The sequence below is a fragment of the Danaus plexippus genome, chromosome 25, assembly GCF_018135715.1.
Source record: "Danaus plexippus chromosome 25, MEX_DaPlex, whole genome shotgun sequence".
Taxonomy (NCBI): Eukaryota; Metazoa; Arthropoda; class Insecta; order Lepidoptera; family Nymphalidae; genus Danaus; species Danaus plexippus.
In genome coordinates, this window is record NC_083553.1 from 1145237 (window position 1) to 1164354 (window position 19118).

The window sequence follows — 19118 nt, forward strand, 5'->3', positions numbered from 1 at the left end:
ATAATAACAACGATTGTTTGTTTTAATTATCACAAAGACGGCCACCTAGAAGATTCTTCAGAATATGAGCCTGGGAACAGGCACCGGATCAGCGGTATGTAATGATAACTCCGTCATCTGGACCGATGTAACTATTTAGTTAAGAAGTATTGTTTTCATAATAATTTAAAGGCATTGTAGAGTATTGTACATATATAATATATAAAATATTCAAAATGTCTAACAACTAACAATCGCTTCTTAATAATAGTCAGTGTTTTAAATATTGATATTGTTGCTCGCCCTTTACTTTTATACTATGAGAAAACGATACGTTGATGAGAAAACCATATATGTAAGTCTAAAATTAACATTTATACTATTAAGACAATAAGATCTAATATCCTTAGCGAAAAAATTATATCGCAATATAAAAACGTCGTAACGACCAGTATAGACAGGGACTGCACTCAGGTTCAAAACATATAGCTATTTAAATGAAACTAATATTTTTCGTATAAACTACGCGTGATTTATTTCTATACAAAACTACATACTCCCGACGTTTCGGTAACTTTTCAGCAACCGTGATCACGGGCAGACGAGATGTGAGTGTCTGTCTGTCTCGTCTATATAACTAAGTTAGCGCGTTTCGTAATACAGGGAGCTATATTTTGTCAAAAGCTGTGACATTAACCTGAAATTTACGACAAATTTATTGTTATAGGAGACTTTAATATTAGGGATGCAATTTTTTCATTGGGGTCTGAGGAAGCCCTTAGTATATTCAATTCCTCTGAAAATAATTGTTATGCAACTGTTCGCTTTCATTACTTTTTCTGGTTGGTTTCAATACAGTCATGTGCTTAGCAGTAATAATTAATAGACTTTTGGATCTCATAATGTCTAACCTTCGCTGTAACGTTGAAAGAACCTCAACACTCTCAGTTCCTGAGGATATGAATCACCCTGCTTTATTAATTTCAGTACAAATTAATATCAGCACAAATAATTTAGCAGCTGCTCCTCGCATAAGTCGTAACTTTCATGATGCTAACTATGATTTCATCATTGGCGAATTAGACAATGTGAACTGGATACAGGAACTTCACTCTGATAACAAATTGTCTGCGGTAAATAATTTTTATTCTATTTATAATAATACAATTGATCGTTGTATTCCGTATAAAGTTGTATATGACAAAAATAAATTTCCAAAGCGGTTCTAGAAATCTTTAATAAAACTCGTCAATAAATAATTGAAATTGCATATAAAATAGAAGATTCATGGTAGAACCTGCGACTATGATCGTTTTTCTGAATTAAGAACGCGAACTAAGCGACTTGCGGTGGATTGTTATGATAATTATGTCAGTTAAAGAACGTAACATTCGTAACAACTCTAAACAATTTTGGACCTTCATTAAATCCGAGCGAGGAAGTAATGATATACCAGATAGAATGTTTTTAGACGAGCGTTTAGGATCCGATGGCCAATTTATCTCAGATTTGTTTACCTCATTTTTTCAGTCTGTCTTCAAAATTGATGGCAACCTTGCAGGTTACTTAACAATGAACGGTTTTTCATTTTACGATAATCAAATACCAATTAACAATTTCCCCATAAGTTATAATCAGGTGGAAAAATATCCATTTTATTTTCCAATCTCAATATAAATAAGGGCCCAGGCCTAAACTTACTTCATCCGGTATTTCTTAAAAGATGTTACAAACAACTTTCTTTTCCCTTGTTTATGTTATTTAATAAATCATTAAAATCCGGGTACTTACCACCCCTCTGGGAAAAATCAATAATAGTTGCGATACATAAAAGTGATGATAGGCATGATGTCACAAATTATAGGGGAATATCTAAGTTATCTGTTATTCTGAAATTATTTGAGACAATTATTTACGACACTCTTTTTCAGATATTTTTGGACACAACATGGATTTATTAAAAAGCGTTCTATCGAAACTAATCTTTGTAAATTTCTTGTTGTTGTTCTTAACGCTTTAGAGGAGGCATTTCAGGTGGATGCCGTGTAAACCGATTATTCAAAGGCATTTCATAAAATTTCTCACTCATTACTTATAGGGAAACTTTGTCTTGCTGTTGTACATGGTAACTTTCTGAGATGGTTGGAATTTTACCTAAGGGATAGAACTCACGCAGTGGCAGTTAAGGGATTTATACAAACCTTTGTACCAATATCATCTGGAGTTCCCCAGGGCTCTGATCTGGGTCCCCTTTTGTTTAATATTTTCATTAATGATATGTGTAATTGTTTTAAACACTTAAACGTTTTACTCTGCGCCGATGACACGAAAATTTATAAAGTTATAAAGGAACATACAGACTGTTCAAATCTACAAAAATACCTTTTTCCTTGGGGCACTATTGTATCATTAATGGTTTACATTTGAACACTGATAAGTGCCATGTAATTACATTTTCCAAGAAAAAAACTCCAATTTCTTTCGATTATCATATAAATGGCATTCATCTGTCTAGGCTAACTGAGATTAGTGACCTCGAAATAACTCTTCATCAGGAACTTACATTTGGAAGAGACGTTCGAAACATCGTTTCGGGAGCATACCAAATTTTTGGTTTCATCTTTCGTCAACGTATTGATTTTAAAAATATATTAACTTTTGATTTACAATATAACAGTCTCGTTAGCTCCAAATTAGATTAGAATTTGCGTCTTATGTTTCGAATCCACATTACATGAATAGTATTAAAGCGATAGAGAAAGTTCAAAATATGTAAAAAGGTTAATATACAAGTTTGGCATAAACGCTGTTAAAATTATCCGCTAGGATTCTTGGGAGAAACGGCGAGAAAAAGGGAAATTTTTTTTTAATTTTAAACTACTTCATAGACTCAGAATATTTATGGAACAAAATTCGATTCAATTGCTCTCGTCCAACATCACGTCTAAAACAGACTTTTTATGTTCCATTTTGTAGAACCAATTATAGCAAAAATTGTTATCTCTTCATATCCTGTAATAATTATAATCTTTTGTATAATAACATTAAAAATTTTAATCCGATATCTGTAATTTTATTTGTGGTTTAAAGAACAATCCTTAAGAATATAATGTGAAATAGAATTGAGATGTACTTCTTTTCATCTTTATTAATGTAATGTATTTCTTTTCATCTTGACCGCAAAGATAACCGTGCTTTAGTTTATGTTGGAAAACTGATGGTGTAGTGTCGGTCGTCGAGTTTCTCGTAGGCTGGCCTAACAAGGGCTGTTATACAATCACGCAATGTTGGGCTGTACATGTGGTGTATCTCTTCACATAGATGCCCTTTAGTGGACTTCGGGCATTCAGCCTCTATGTACTTGAAATCTTTCAGATGGATTGCAAGGAATCCGGAGTGAGGGATCAGAATTTCATGGTTTTTGTTAGGGGTAAATGATATTTTATATATGTCACATGTTTGGGATAAAATAATTGGGAATTTATATACTATAATTATTTAATTACTTACATAATATGACCCTAATCTAACTACTACGTAATAACTACTGTAAATACTACGTAACTTATCTATTATACTTCTGATTGAGTTTAAACTAATGACATCATGGTGAGCCGTAGATGTCCTTATGAATGCTAAAACGTTCTTATTGGTAATAGTCGAAATTATCATAGTCGTAATAAGGTTCGTAGTCAAATTCATAGTTATTCATTTCACGAGTTTTAAAATAATTATTCGGTTGCGGGTTGCCAGTTGCGGGTCTACGCCAATTATGTCCGGTCAAAGGTAAGGGTTTGGACACGAAGTGACTGACACCACTCATAGGACGTGTCATATAATTAAAATTATTAGTGGGCTGTAAATGTGGCTTATTTGGAACTCTAAAGATATTACTGTGCGCATTATAATTTGAAGGTGGAGCACGGAACATTTGTTGAGTGCGTGTAAGACCACGGGGTTGGTGAATTGGAGACATATTAGGCCGCCAACCTTGATTAGGTTGAGAGCTAAATTGGTGAGGACGAACTGTACCTGACATATTATATGTTTGCGGTTTAAAAGAACTAATATTAAATCTGTTCCCTGTATGTTGCATGAAGTTATTTAAAGGCAGGCTAAAATTAGATTTAATAGGCTGTTGGTTATTAATATTATGTTTACCCTTATGTGAACCTTCAGCGCGCTGCTGCATATAGAGTGTATTAAGCTCTTTCTGTACAAACTCTAAAGCATTTTAGCAATAGTTTAGGCCGCATGCAACGTTTTCTAGAACCTAAAGGATCTTTAAGACCACGCAAGTAGCATTGTAGGGTTAACTTTCTATATAAATCGCGTTTGGCCTCAATGGTGGTATCCACGGTTTTATGCAACGTGACGTATGTCATGATGGTGCTAAATACATTTTGAACTTCTTCATAAAATTCTTTTGTGGTGGAAGACCCCTGTCTCTTGCTGATGATCTACAAAGTCGTTACCGAGTGCATTCCGAATACCGAACCAATTTTCGGGAATACCATTGGAATTTATCAATTTAGCTGGGGAGCCTATGACCTTGTTTAATATGCCATTAATAAGGGAAAAATTGGTTTACTCATAACCTGGATCTGTTTTAAAATATGCACATACTAATTGATCACATAAATTTATAAAACGCGTTAATACGTGGGGTTTACCGTCGAAATCAGGCAAAACCCTGAGTGACTTGTAAATCTCACCTATTTTATACTGAGACATATTAATGTTAGATATATTAAATTCGCTTAACTGTCTGATTTCGTCAATAATATCGAGTCTACGAGATCTACTCCTACTCGTACTACGGTTACTCGATTCCCTTGGATGAAAAATTTTGAGAACAAATTTTTTAACGCTAGAAATAAAAGTAGAGTTCACAAAATATATTTAAATATCATTAAACAAATTAATATAATAAATTTATTAATTTTAATTGAAATAGGTAAGGATAAAAGTTATAACTAGGATAGGTAAGGATCTGAAAGATTCAGAGTACTTACATTAACATCATTCTCTTGCTGAATCGATGTCTGGATTCACCTTTGCTGACCACCAAGTAGATTCAAATACTCGATATCGGTAAGTCACGCGAGACTTCGGACCGATGTTAGGGGAAATCTTGACGCGACCGTACCGAATATAACTCGAATATCCTACCGACTGCGCCAATTACGATTGGTGGCAGCGAAGGATGCAAAAAAAATCAGTTTTACTTATAAAACTATATTCAATTAACAAATTAAGACTTATATTGTGTCTTTAAGTCAACGATTGACTCCAGACTGAATATGTGTTGGAACCCAGTTCCCATTCCCACCGATATCTCAGAGTCAGCATTTGGTACTTAACATTATTGTTGTACTTATAAACTTATTCCCCGGTTATGTTTGCGTAACATACTCCTTGCTATCAATGGGAAACGAACATCCCCAAAGACCATGCCATCAAGGTCAACAAGTATTACAAGCTCACTAACGAACTCACTAAGAATATGTTCGTTGTAAATTTGTACGCGGTAGAAGTAGGAGCGAGAGGTATAACAGCCAAATCTCTCTACAACCTGCTAAAAGACTTAGGCCTGCCAAGAACTAACATCAGTTCATTCTTGGAATGTGCGTCGAAGGCAGCCCTAGCAGGTTCGTTTCATATTTGGTTAGGTAGAGAGCGGAGCTTGGACAGTGGAGGAAAGCGTTTAACGCGCGTTAGATAGGGGCCCCTTAAACCTACACCTGGGTCGCAGGTCCCAGGCACTGTTGAAGTTCCTCTCCCTGCAACGCGTTGGACCCGGCACTAGCACGGTGAATCCATGGAATGCTTAGAGATTTCGTCTCCTCATTCGGGTATGTTATACTTACATTGAAATTAAAATATTTAGTTGCGTCTTAACAAAAGTCAATATTTTAACAACTTGTCCTAGATGAATGAATCAATAGTTATCGAGCCTGAATAAGATTTGTGCGGAGACGTGCTGTGAATCATTCTTATTTTTACTTTCAAAACTGTCCTAAATTTTTGAAAATATTTGTAATGAATTTATTAATTATTTTTTTTTTTGGGATTAACGATCAAATTTAGAAAAAATCCAATAAACTAACTTTAAAATAAGTTTCTTCGCCACTTTTACTAGTATAAGCTTAGTAAACATGTTTGTATAATTTGTGAATAATGATATGAGTTATTTACTGCACATTTTAACTTTTTTTAAATATTATAAAAGACAAAAAATAAGTCTAAGTACCTATGAATAGAAAATAATAATATCTATATACAATTTTCATACATAGTGTTAAGAAATAAAATAAGCTGTAAAGTTTCTCAGTTGCATTAATAAAGATTAATATCAAAAAACCAGACATTGAAGTAATTATATCAGTAATAAATTTTTATTCCACGTTCGGAATTGCAGTAAAACAACTTCCGAAATATTATAAAAGTCATCTTTCTTTTCTATTTCAATCCTCATAAGCCCGTGAAAAACCTGCTGCAGTATTAGCTATTTATATATATTATTTTAACGTGAATGAGTCCGGTCTGTAATTAAAAATGTTGTCTGCAATTAAAAATTCAAATCAACACATTTAAAAATTACGCACATTACGCATATAACTTCTCTACCTGTGATTTTTTTTTATGTAAAAGATGGCAAACGAGCAGACGGCCTACTTGATGGGCACCGTCGCCCATGGACATTCGCAACATAGTTGTTACGGATGCTTTGTCAACCTTAGTTGTTGAGGAAAAGGCTGGGGTGGGAATAAGAAAATTACAGGAAAGGGTGGGAACAGGGAAAGGGACACTGGCCCTCTCATACATCGGACGAAACGCAGTCATTAATGACTACTTCACGCCGGATTTCTGTGAGAGTTCTGAGAGAGTTATAAAACAGTTATCATCACTCGATAGCATGATTCTCGAGGAAGGTTTTAGTATATTATTTGTTAAGTTTTTGTATTTACTTGGTGTACATTAACGATATTTGTTGAAGATGTCGGGAAAACATGAGCCTTCTGATAGCATTTAACAAAAACGCTGCCTAAAGTCTTTGAGATATAACAAAATAAAAATGGTGGAATTATGTATCTTATCTTAAAGTCCGCGGTGGCATATGTCTATTTTACAACTATATCCATTTTACAACTTTTAAAAATTGGTATTCCTAAAGCGTTTATTGGAAAGCTGTTTACATAAATACGGTATTAAGTCTTATCAAAATAAATTACTTCGTTTTCAATCCTATATCAGTATCCGTAAATTACTTTTTAAATCATTAAAATCAGGAATACTATTTGAAAATTATCATAATATAAGTTTAATAATTCTCAAAATTAAATAGGCTATTTTTTTTTGTAAAGAGCCCGTGCGAAGCCGGGGCTGGTTTCTCGTGAATATATAAATTTTAAAATAATTTTATGTGAAATACTAATTAAAAAAAAAACTTACATGAATAAATGTTCAATATTTACAAGGTAGTTTTTTCCAAAATTCTGTAATAATTTGAATTGTTTTAAATTTGCTTCATATTTATACTAATGTAAACAAAATCTTTAACACGTATTACTTCGGCGAGAAGATGTTTTATTGAAGTCTTTATAATATATTGTTATATTGAATAAAACATTGCGCACCTGAATTGTGTTTCACCTCACGTCACGCTTTGTATAATTAGCAATGTATTAATTAATAATAATTACTTTTTATTCTACTAGAGGCTAAATTTTCCTTTTTTTTTACATGACAATGGAATTCAAAACCCATGACCTCTACTAAATTAGTCGGATTCCTTTCAAAAATTCACAATGACAAATAAATATTAACGAATAAAATGTACGGTTAAAATTGTAAAATAAAATTTTTGTTATGGTATATATAAATTATATGGGCATAAATTTCTTTGTATTTATAAAGGAACGAGAAATTTATATTTTATAAATTACACTGTTTTTTGCTTTTAAAATAGATAAATAAATGTTCACAAGAATATTCATTTGAGTAAGTCTGTATGAACAGCTACTGTTATAAAGAAATAATGATTTAAATTGTAAACATATTGGCATTTTGAATTTTTTTAATCTTAATTATAAATAACATATATATATACACATCAACAATGTCTAGGGATATTACATGAAAGACTTCTTAACTTAAAAACTATTTACTGTATAAAAAAGTTTGGATATAAAATATTTTCTTCTCTTATTATTATTTTTTTTATGATTATTTGAATTTGGCCGTCGAAAAGTTAGTTCATGTTACAATAAAACAGTGAAGTACTGAAAAATATAAGTGATTACACATTTTCTTCTTTCCTTCAATTTTTCCAACGTGTGTTAAATTTATTGTTATGTCACGTCGACATTTGAAAGGGAAGAGCAGATTGGAGCTGTAGGCATGTTGGAAGTGGGTGCTATACAAAGCCTGGTTGCTGAAACTCTGCAAACCGGACAAAATGTACGCTCCCGGTCACGATATCGTGCTACAGGCGATGTCGCTAAACGGCATTCAGGCAGATATCGCATCACCACTCCTAGACAGGACCATTTTCTTCAAAATATCGCTAGAAGACAACCCAATATTACAGCTATGCAAATGGTTCAAAGGCAACAATCTGACCACCAATTGTTGGTTAGTGACCAAAATGTAAGATAAAGATTACATGAAGCTGGTCTTAATTCTCGCAGAGCACTTCGGGTTCCAGCTTTGCGGCGTGGTAATTGCGGACGGAGACTATTTTGGGCTCGAGAACATTTCACATGGAGTGACAAGCAATGGTCCATGTTGCTTTTTTCTGATGAGTCTCGGCTTGGATTTCATCCGGATTCACGAAGATTTGGCGAAGGTTTGGCGAGTTCCTGGTAGACGAAGCCGTCTCCAGTATCCACAAGAAGTCTATTCATATCAAGGCAGAACTTTTATGGTATGGGCTGGTATTCGTATCGGTGCGCGAACCGATCTCATTTGTATAAGAGGGAACATGAATGCACTGAAATACCGCAATGAGGTAGTGGAACCTGTGATTATCCCACACAGGGTACAAATGGGTCAGGAGTTCCTACTTATGCACGATAATGCCCGTGCCCTTACGGCTGAGCTGGTATCAACTGTGCTTAGGGAACATGAAATTACGGTTATGGACTGGCCTGCTCAGTCCCCCGACGTGAATCCCATTGAACAAGCATGGGACATGTTACATCGAAGAGCTATGGTAAATTTTTCTTCAAATTTGATAACAGAAGAACAACTTTTCCTACACTTGAAAGAACCTGGGACCTGATACTACAGCTCGATTTGGATAACTGAATTTTGAGCATGAGTAATTGATGCCGAACTCTAATTAATATTAGGGAAGAAAATACTGATTACTAACTTTAATAAAATGCCTTTTTTTTATTTTATGACTTTAATTTTCATAATTTCCAACATAAAATCCATTATGTTCAAAGTAACAATAACACCTAGAAATAAAATCACAATCTTTCAAACCCTAACCCAAAAAAAAAAAATCACAATACAAAAAAAAAATCTTTGATGCATCTCTTTTTATGTATTGCAAGTATAAACTTTAATTTCATATATAATTGTTTTAACGAAATATATACAGAATTTCATAACATAAGGTAAAAATTAAATATCCCTAGGCAATGTTGATGTGTGTATATATACAGGCAAGTCATTATTAGTGTGATAGTCACTTATTTCGTTAACTAAAAAGATTGTTTAACTAACAATTATTTATTTACAGCATAGTTCGACAATGGGTTTGATACCCATGTTTGATAAATGAGTTCATAGTTCAGTCAGAAAGCGCAGCAAAGATTTTACTCAGAATATATATTTATTCTGTCATAAACAATATTCTGCTTCGGCCAGTGAGTAACTACTGCTGTTGAAAGAATTCATTTCAAAAAGTTTTTAATCCGTGAAAAGACTAGAAGTCAAAGAATTTAACTTTAAAATGAAGCAGTTTTTGACTAAACAAAAAATTATTCATATGTATGATTAATAAAAAAAAACCTTCACTATAGAACACAAAATTTCACCATTTTAAATTTGTAGCTTGAGATCTAGTAACAATCAATTATAATATCGAAAAGCCATCAAATTTATAATCTAAGAACATGGAAATGTAGTTGAATAGCAAAAGATTAAAATTACTTTCTTTTTTCAAATTTGGTTAGGTAGAGAGAGGAGCTTGGATAGTAGAGGAGAGCGTTTAACGCGCGTTAGATAGGGGCCCCTTAAACCTACACCTGGGTCGCGGGTCCCAGGCACTGTTGAAGTTCCTCTCCCTGCAACGCGTTGGACCCGGCACTAGCACGGTGAATCCATGGAATGCTGAGAGCTTTCGTCTGTAAATATAACAATCAGTTTCATATGAAATTACTTTATTAGAAAAATTAAAATTACAAACACACAATGACTGTACTGGTAATATCATAAACATATCTTTTCTCGACCACCTTTATCGATAGTATGCTTTGATTGGTTTTTGCCATCGATTTTCAACTGATGGTTGATCGCCATGCTAAAAGTTATTCACTATTTTGTTTTTAGTAAATCATTGCACGTTATATTTGTTAAGAACTATCTTCATTATGCATTGGATAATGAAAAAAAAAAAAAAAAAAAATTCCGTGAAGATTTTCTGATAATCACAAATTTGACAAAGAAAACAAAAGTGACCTTCGAAAATATAAAATGACTATTTTTTCTTAGCTAAAGGCGCATTAAGAAGATATGAATACTATGTATTATTTTAATAAATTAGTATTAATAAACCAGAAAAGGTAAACGGTATTTTGAAACATAAGCTTTCCTTTCATAGTGACAAGTGACATTTCAACTGTCTTGACCCAAAATATTCAAATGTCAATAAGCCACCACTTGCCAGACAACATCTAATATCCGATTAATAAACAAACCCGACTAATTTGTACAAACAACAAATTAAACTATCGTCCGTTTCACATACATAATCTGCAGTCTTTATCTCGACGTGCGCCAGAGCGCAAGTTAAAGGTGTTGTTGAGTTTATTGAAAATATATCACAATGAGTATTATTAAACAAGTTCTTTCTACATTTATAAGTAAGTTGAAATATTAATTTTATTTTAAGTGTTTTCTTCATTAAAATAAGTTCCAAGGAGTTTTATGTATTACAATATTTTTTTTATAAACGGTTTTTAAACCTTAACTTTTAAACCTATTCTTAATATAAAAAGCAATACAACTGATTACAAATATTGTAAAATAGAATATGATATTGTACCAGTTAATGACAATGTCCACCATACCTTAGTTATTGCTATTTTAATTTATTAAACTAACCCCAGGGAAATAAGTGACGAAAATAAACGAATTAAATATTTCATAAATTTGGAAAGAATCTATTGTAATAGTAAATAAAACAAAAATAACAAGACTATAATACAGAACTATCAATAGACTTGTTGCAATTAGTTAGTAATACATATTATCTATAAATCAGAAGTCGATACATTTTTAAATATACATAATATTTATTACTTCTTGGAAAAAAATATTGTTTCTGGAGAAAATTTAGAGATTGCTTTATAAGAAAATAGATGAAATAAAATAAAAACTTTAACTTTACTTAAAAGTATGTCATTAAAAATAAACGAACATGGCCCTGGCAATATCGTTGTTTGGATAAAATATCACATTACGAGTGACGATGATGACTTTTTGCTGGAACTTCTAGCGGCTGTGAAACGCACTCTACATAATTCCCGCAGTCGGTAGGATAAGTCGAAGTAGTTATTATACGTCTTGAAACCAAAATCGTCTCCAAGCGGGCCATATTCAGCGGCTTACACTTTTAAGTGTTTTATTTATTTATCCGAATCGACGAACGTTGCCGAGGACGCCCTTAGAAATCAGTGTAACGAAAAGCCAAAACAAATAGATGTAAGTAGTGTAAGCAATTTCTAAGTGTTGCCAATCCTTATTCCACCACTTTCCATCCACTCGAATATCGTAACTCTAGATTAAAAAATAGTTTAGATAAAAATTATAGGTTTGATGTTATAGACGAAAAAAGAGATTTAGACGGTAAAGTAGCTGACGTTGACACTTTTTGTAGATTATTAAAGTTGCTACCGGACTTTGACAGGAACACTCGCGTTTCTAACTCAGTTAATAATGTCTGCGACCAATTAGTATAACAATATTTCGAACCGGGTCCCTGCGATGAATTGACAGCTTTAGCTTTGGTTCATTACGTTTTGGTGCTGATTTAATAGACTATTATTATTGAATACAATTTGGTAGTTAGTGGTAGGTAAATGCATACTAATAAATTTCAGTTTCTCAATTATACCTGTCGATACCCTTGATCTTTCCAATGGGCATATTAAGCTATGGCAGACCTTCATACTTCCGTATTCCTTTATGGCAACCGAGTGAAAATCGTTCAGGTACATGGAAACAGAATGCCCGAAGTTCGATCGCTACCTCATCTATGAAAAATCATTCTAGCAACTGGATGTTAGCCATAATACTCTTATACTTTCTAAAATAAACAAAAGTTGTGTCCGGGAGCTTTCTCGCTACTATGCCACATGAGTGTTCTCTACAGATCGAAGCTATCTCTACACTTAACATCAGCGATGAAATTATAGGGGGGCCACTGAAATTCACAGAAGCTAGAAATTATTTTAATAATTATGCATCACTAGAGGCTGACAAGATTCCTCACATGACACTGAATACACTGAACCCTAAAAACCTACAAAGATAGAATACCAGTCCAGAACCCAATTAAATCGGACCAGAGAGATACCATATCATATCTCACCACGATACTTCTGTATAAAATTAAAGTTGGTACTGCTGCATTTACGTAAATCATTCTCATTCAAAGTCATCTGAAGAGAACGAAAATTAAAGTACCATAATGATGAGATCTAAGACTGTCTCGAGTATTCATTTAAATGAAACTAATATTTTTTGGATGGCTACGCGATTTTAATTACTTTAAAAAACTATATACTACCGACGGTTCGGTTACTTTGCAGCAACCATGATCACGGGAGTCTTGTCAACATTAACACCTTAATTCAAATTAGTTTAACAAAAAATCGAATAATTATAATTAACTATTTAGGTATTCCCTAAAAATAAATTTTTAGTAAATTTTCCGTATACATTTTAATGATTTTATAGATATATTTTTTTGTGTGTATGATTTGGATGGAAAATTTTTGCATCTAGTTTTACTATTGGTTTAAGTATAATGAAATCTTTCTCATGATATTTTTACCTTTACAATAATAAAATCCATAAAAATCTGAACGATAGTTACTGTCAAAAATGGCGAATAAGTATGTATATTATATATATATTATATATATATATTATGATATCGCTTGCTGACGGGGCCCACCTGACCATCTGGTGGGTCAATACTTGTCGGGGGGGTGGCGACGAATGCTTTGGCGATACCCGCCCCTTTGACATACGGGTACATGAGGAACACGGGTTGGTTTTTAGTCAGTAAGAGTCTGACAGTCCCCTTCGCCCTTCCCCGAGGGCGACGGGGCTCCATGAGGATTTTCCAACCCGAAACCAAAAAAAAAATGATATCGCTCACTTTTCTACAGGAAACATAAAATGCATAGTTTTACTGTACATTGATTGACTACCTAAAATTTCCGACCCTTCCGCACCTCGCAGCTTGCGCCCGTTATTTAGTCTAGTCGAATCACGGCGACGTACTAAATTTATTGAGCTTTATTTTGATTTCGCTATGTCATATAAATATAATTTACATGATGAAAAAGAATATTTTATCAAAAATTTTTTTTACAGTAACTTACACATGTACGACCTTGGGTCTACTATTCACACTACCATCTTCTACTATCAAGCTCTTTAGTTCAGAGAACACGCCACTAAACCGAGTTATGACAGAAAGTGAAATTTCAATTATGGGAAGTATTTCGTCTGCTAGCACGCTTATAATAACTCCATTTTGTGGTTATGTATTGGACGTATTAGGAAGGAAGCGTGCCTTAATTATTTTATTTTCGCCACAACTGGTACGATTTTTAAATACCCAGTAGATGTCGTTGAAATCTATCTAAAACATATTGTGTTCCAGGTGAACTAATGTTTCATTTTTTTTCAGCTGGCATGGATATTATTGGTTACAGTAAAAAGAGTTGAAGGGGTTATTTGTGCGATGTCTCTCTGCGGTCTTGGTGGCTCTATATTTCCCATCATTCCAGTCTACATCAATGAGTTTTCTGAGCCATCCATCAGAGGCGCCCTAAGTTCTAGTGGTATAATCTTCCATGGATTAGGAATGTTATTATCTTATGGGCTAGGTGGTATGGTACACTATAATACATTGAACTATATAGGACTAAGTTTGGCCGCCATTGGTATGGTATTGTTCGTCTTTTTAAAAGAATCACCCTTGTATTTAATGAGGAAGGGTTTGGATAAGGTAAGGTTTATTCTTTTAGTGAAATCGAAAAGTACTAGGTGTATCACAGGAATATATGCTGGATATTACACGTTTCAGGAAGCTGCTAAATCCATTGCCTATTATAAAGGAGTTGAGCTTGATTCTATAGAAGTCATAACACATCTAGAGAACTTAAGACAACTTATAAAAAACAGTGACATAAAATTAAGTATGACACATTTTTAAAAATAGCGTGTTAATAAACAAGGGAGCTATCGATTTTCTTTAACAAGAATATCATTACAGATGACATCCCCGAAATGGAGAACTTAAATCCGGAAACGAAAGCAACTCGGAAAAATGTATCAATTTTAAAATTTTTCGGTAGATATGATAACGATAATAATCAAATAATAAATATTTATTAGTTTTTAATATAATATCTCATTTATTGAAAATAATTTTTTAAGAGGGTTTGTTGCTTTTTTAGGAAATTCACCTTCTTCTCGTCGTGCATTTACTGTACTACTCGTTCTTTTTACCACATGTGTATTTCAAGGCTTGACTGTAGTACAAGTATACGCAGAACCTCTATTTGCGACTGCAGTTCCGAGCATGTCATCAACTGTATCGTCCGTTTTATTTGGCTTGACAATGATAATAACTGGCTTCTTTGAAGCCCTCTTAATCGAAGCAGTTGGCCGAAGAGTAAGTAATACAGTTAAAGGACATAATAAATAAAATTAAAATCATCATTCAATATATTTTTTCAGGCGTTACTAATAGGCTCTTCACTGGTCACTGGTCTGTTGTGTCTAATTTTAGGCACGCAAATACAATTTCAGTGGGGTCCAGGCTGGATGACAGCAGGTTTAATTTATATTTATGCCATGACTTATACTTTTGGAGCTGGTGTAGTACCTTACGTTTTAATGGGAGAGGTATTTCTTCCTCAGGTAAATTGCATATTAAATTTCTTTAATAATTATAAAAATATTAAACTTGAAAATAAAATGCTGTTTGCAAATAAATTTTATCACAGTCTTCTCGCTTAAACTCAATATGAAGTGAAAAATTATATTCGCAATGTTAAATGTATCTTTCTCAAGCAGAGGACGTTTAACTGATTATTAAATTAAAAGAAAAGTGTGAATATCACATAAGAAATCTTTAAAACCAATATTGGGACTAAGACATGAGTTTCTATAACAAGATGGAACCGTTGTAAAAAAAAACCTGGAACATGAGTTAGATTCTGAGGGGATTTTGATTTTGAAGGTATTTTCAGTAATAAAAAAAGAAGATTAGAAGTGCAATGATATAGACGGAAAATAATTTACTGATTGATATAATATAAATAGTATATTTTCTTACCTTAATTTTTTTTGGTTAATTGTTGCAAAATGTAAAACAATATTCTCGTTATGTTAATAATGACGAATTGTAAACTTGGATACCCGGACATTTATTTACACTCTAATATTTCGTATATGTCACAAGTCAGTCTCGCCTTAACCCCGTCTAATCGCTTATATACCCCAAGGCCTTAAACGCGAAGACTTTTCGAATATATCTGAGTACTTACGATTTTTAATTTAATCTTATTTCTTTTACACATCTTACATTGTATAAAATATGTTGGTATTGTTTACTCCTCTTATGTTTCAGATCAAAAGTTTTGCCACCACCTTTATTTTTGAGTGGTCTTATTTTTGTACCTTTATAATGCTTTTTATGTTTAATCCACTCTTCAACGCTTTTGGTAAGTATTGCACATTGAAATTTCAATATCTTTTTAAATATATATTTTTTTGTTTGTGTGTGTCTGTGTGTGTGTGCGTGCGTGTATGTGTGTGTGGAAGAAGTATGGACTCTCCTAAATAATATCATTTAACCTTTTCTTTGCAGGTCTGGGAGCAATCTTTTTTATTTTCGCCGGTTTTTCTTTCTTCACGGCGGTATTCACCTTCTTTTATCTTCCAGAAACAAAAACCTGGTCAGTAGATGTAATTCAACAAAAATTTATGCAAAGGAAAATATTTTAAGTAATTACTGTTATATTGGACTTAGGAATTTTTACTTGAAATGGGTGTTGAGTGAATTAAAATAATATAATGTGACTATTCTTGAGCTTAAAAAACCATGAGAATTAATATTTTAAAGAACATTTTAGACATCATTTTATACAACATAATAGATCTAGGTAAACTAATTTATAATTTCTACATAATTATATATATTTTTAAGAACCCTTTTTCAACAATAGTTTGTTTATTATATTATTATTTTATATAATTTATTTTGTGAAATGCTTTGAAGGCTTCGCTTATATTTATACCATTTTTTTAAAATAAATCTTAATCATCCAACCTGTATTTTTTGAATATGTATAATTGTGACGTAGGTCTTTAAATCACAGAATATTTTAAACACTTTTTCTTAATAGCGTTGGCATTTGTGAAAACTATTAAATATCAATTCCATTTATCAATAAATTTTTAATTCTTAAAGTAATAAACATTTGTTTTAACAATATAGAATTAAATACATTTCCTATCTTTATATCCTATTTCCATTGGGATCTCCAACCTCCTACGATAGCAACACACTTCAGGATGATTTCAAAAGTGGTAGAGCCTAGCTGTAGTCATGTAACTACAGATCGAACATGAGATGGCTCGACCGGGGAGGTACCACCCATTCACAGAAGATCGGCGTGAAGTAGACTTTAATGGCTGCGTTTCGTCCGATGAGTGGGAGAGCCGGTTGACCTTTCCCTATTCCCACCTTCTCCTGATATTCCTTTATTCCCACCCCTCCCTATTCTTAAAAAACCAAGGTTGGCAATCTTGGTCCATGGGCAACGGTAGTTACTGCCCACCAACTAGGCCGTCTTCCAGTTTGTCACCTTTAACATAAAAAAACATATTTCGAGACGCGATAATATATCCCAACGCGTTAATAGTCAAAACGTGCAAATATTTTCCGGTCTGCACACTCCCCGATAAGTAATATGTCCTTTTGAACACTGACGACAAAATAGCAAGCGACAACACAGACATGAAAACCCTCAGGACAAACCAGCGAAGCCTTCGCCAGCGAAGACCAGATCACGGTTCATTCATGTTGGACCGGCGTTCTGTCATCGGAGGACGTCATGCAGTCGTATCACCTGATGACGCCACCCATCCTTCAACGAGGTCCTAAGTAGAGGTATGGGCTTTTAATGATACCTTTGGGGTGGTAGCACCGCCCCCTACCCCGAGCTCTCCGGGCCCTAATTTAACGGTTAGGTTCCATCGGGCCACCCACCCCTTCCGGTGGCGCTGTCAAATCCATTATGACTAACAGATACAGTCAAGTCGAAACTAAATTTACAAAACTGGTATAGTTAGTCTGTCCTCGGATTGGACCCAATACAGAGCTCTCAGCTCCCTCCAAAATTGTCGGTTTGCTTGGTACAATGGGGTGTTGTATATTGTGAAGCTGCATCATTGCGATACGCTACTCGTGAGTGTAATATTTAATATAGCAAGGGTTCTGTGTATGTTGTGTAGGTTTTAGTATTAATTATATTATGTTCTCGACTATATTGTAAGTAACTTAAATAAATTGATTAGATTAGTAAATATCTTATTCTTTCCGTTAAATTTGGATAGTGAATTTCTAATATACGTTCTAGAGGGGTAGATAAACCTTCAACTTATTAGCTTATCTCTAAGCCATCATCTAATTTGTTAGAAATACATTGGTTTATATTTGTCACTATAAAAGGTCTACTAGTCAATGTCAGTTCTATTTCGAGGCTAGTTTTAATCATAGTTGTCACATATCGGTTTTTATAGTTAACTAAGGCGGCAGTAATTAAAACACCATTACAAAATTGAGATGCATTTAAAATAGCATCACCATTAAACTAAACTTGATGTTAACATAACTATAATAATCATTTAAATGAAAATAGTATTATTCGGATATACTACGCGGATTTTATTATTTAAAAACTACATAATCCCGAAGTTTCGGTTACTTCGCAGCAACCGTGATCACGGGCAGACGAGGTGTGAATGTCTGTCAGTTGGTCCTTGTTATTTATCATCTACTGCCATCGATTTCTTAATTTTCTGGCGTATCACTCTGGATGCCGGCAGAATGCGCTTACGGTGTCTTGAGGTCCTGCGGGGTGTGGTTACGGACATGAGATTTTATATTTTTAAGAACGGGGTCCCAGGTGTTTGATAGATTCCAGCCATCTTCTCTATTGAAATTGGGATGTTTTTTAATTTCAATAGCCTCGCGAATTAATCTCAGTATATACTTGTCTTCCCGAGCGAGGATTTGAGGTTTATCAAACCGAATGTAGTGGCCTGGTTTGTCCATTGTGTGTTCACACACTGCTGACTTCGAAGCGCGCCTGTTTTTGAGGTCTGAGATGTGTTCTTTAACCCTTGTACCGATGCTCCTCTTCGTCTGTCCAATGTATGACAAGCCACAGTCACAATCGAGTTGTTGTTGTTTATAATAATCATTGTTTTAGACACTGCTATTATAGCTCTCCCTTTACTATAACTTGGTTATAATTATATACATATGTTCACTAGTGAGAGAATAAATTAGATGCAGAGTAAACAGATTAACATATATCACGCAGATAACTTCCTTTTAGATTTGAAATATATTTTGGTTAATCAAATAT

At 33.6% G+C, this 19118-nt stretch overlaps 1 protein-coding gene across 4 annotated transcripts; it reads left to right on the forward strand.

Annotated features, from left to right (window-relative positions):
* The first annotated feature begins 10967 nt into the window (after window positions 1-10967).
* LOC133318724 (facilitated trehalose transporter Tret1-2 homolog) lies at window positions 10968-18051 on the forward strand. 4 transcript variants are annotated; one of them, XM_061524657.1, is made up of 9 exons: window positions 10968-11078; window positions 13822-14051; window positions 14141-14461; window positions 14540-14651; window positions 14729-14806; window positions 14913-15130; window positions 15196-15378; window positions 16091-16184; window positions 16331-18051. In XM_061524657.1, the coding sequence occupies exons 1-9, from the start codon at window positions 11042-11044 to the stop codon at window positions 16465-16467; spliced, it is 1410 nt and encodes a 469-aa protein (XP_061380641.1). In that variant the 5' UTR covers window positions 10968-11041; the 3' UTR covers window positions 16468-18051. The 4 variants fall into 4 exon arrangements, with proteins under 4 accessions (XP_061380641.1, XP_061380640.1, XP_061380643.1 ...); XM_061524656.1 differs by having other exon boundaries at window positions 14141-14651; XM_061524658.1 differs by lacking the exon at window positions 10968-11078 and adding an exon at window positions 11692-11919 and having other exon boundaries at window positions 14141-14651.
* Window positions 18052-19118: the final 1067 nt, after the last annotated feature.

Excerpts from the sequence above, each read along its gene's own strand:
- LOC133318724 (XM_061524656.1), top strand. The coding sequence starts at position 11,042 with ATGAGTATTATTAAACAAGTTCTTTCTACATTTATAA. Across the intron at positions 14,807-14,912 it reads ATCAATTTTAAAATTTTTCG|GAAATTCACCTTCTTCTCGT; the intron begins GTAGATATGATA and ends TTGCTTTTTTAG. Across the intron at positions 16,185-16,330 it reads TCCACTCTTCAACGCTTTTG|GTCTGGGAGCAATCTTTTTT; the intron begins GTAAGTATTGCA and ends TTTTCTTTGCAG.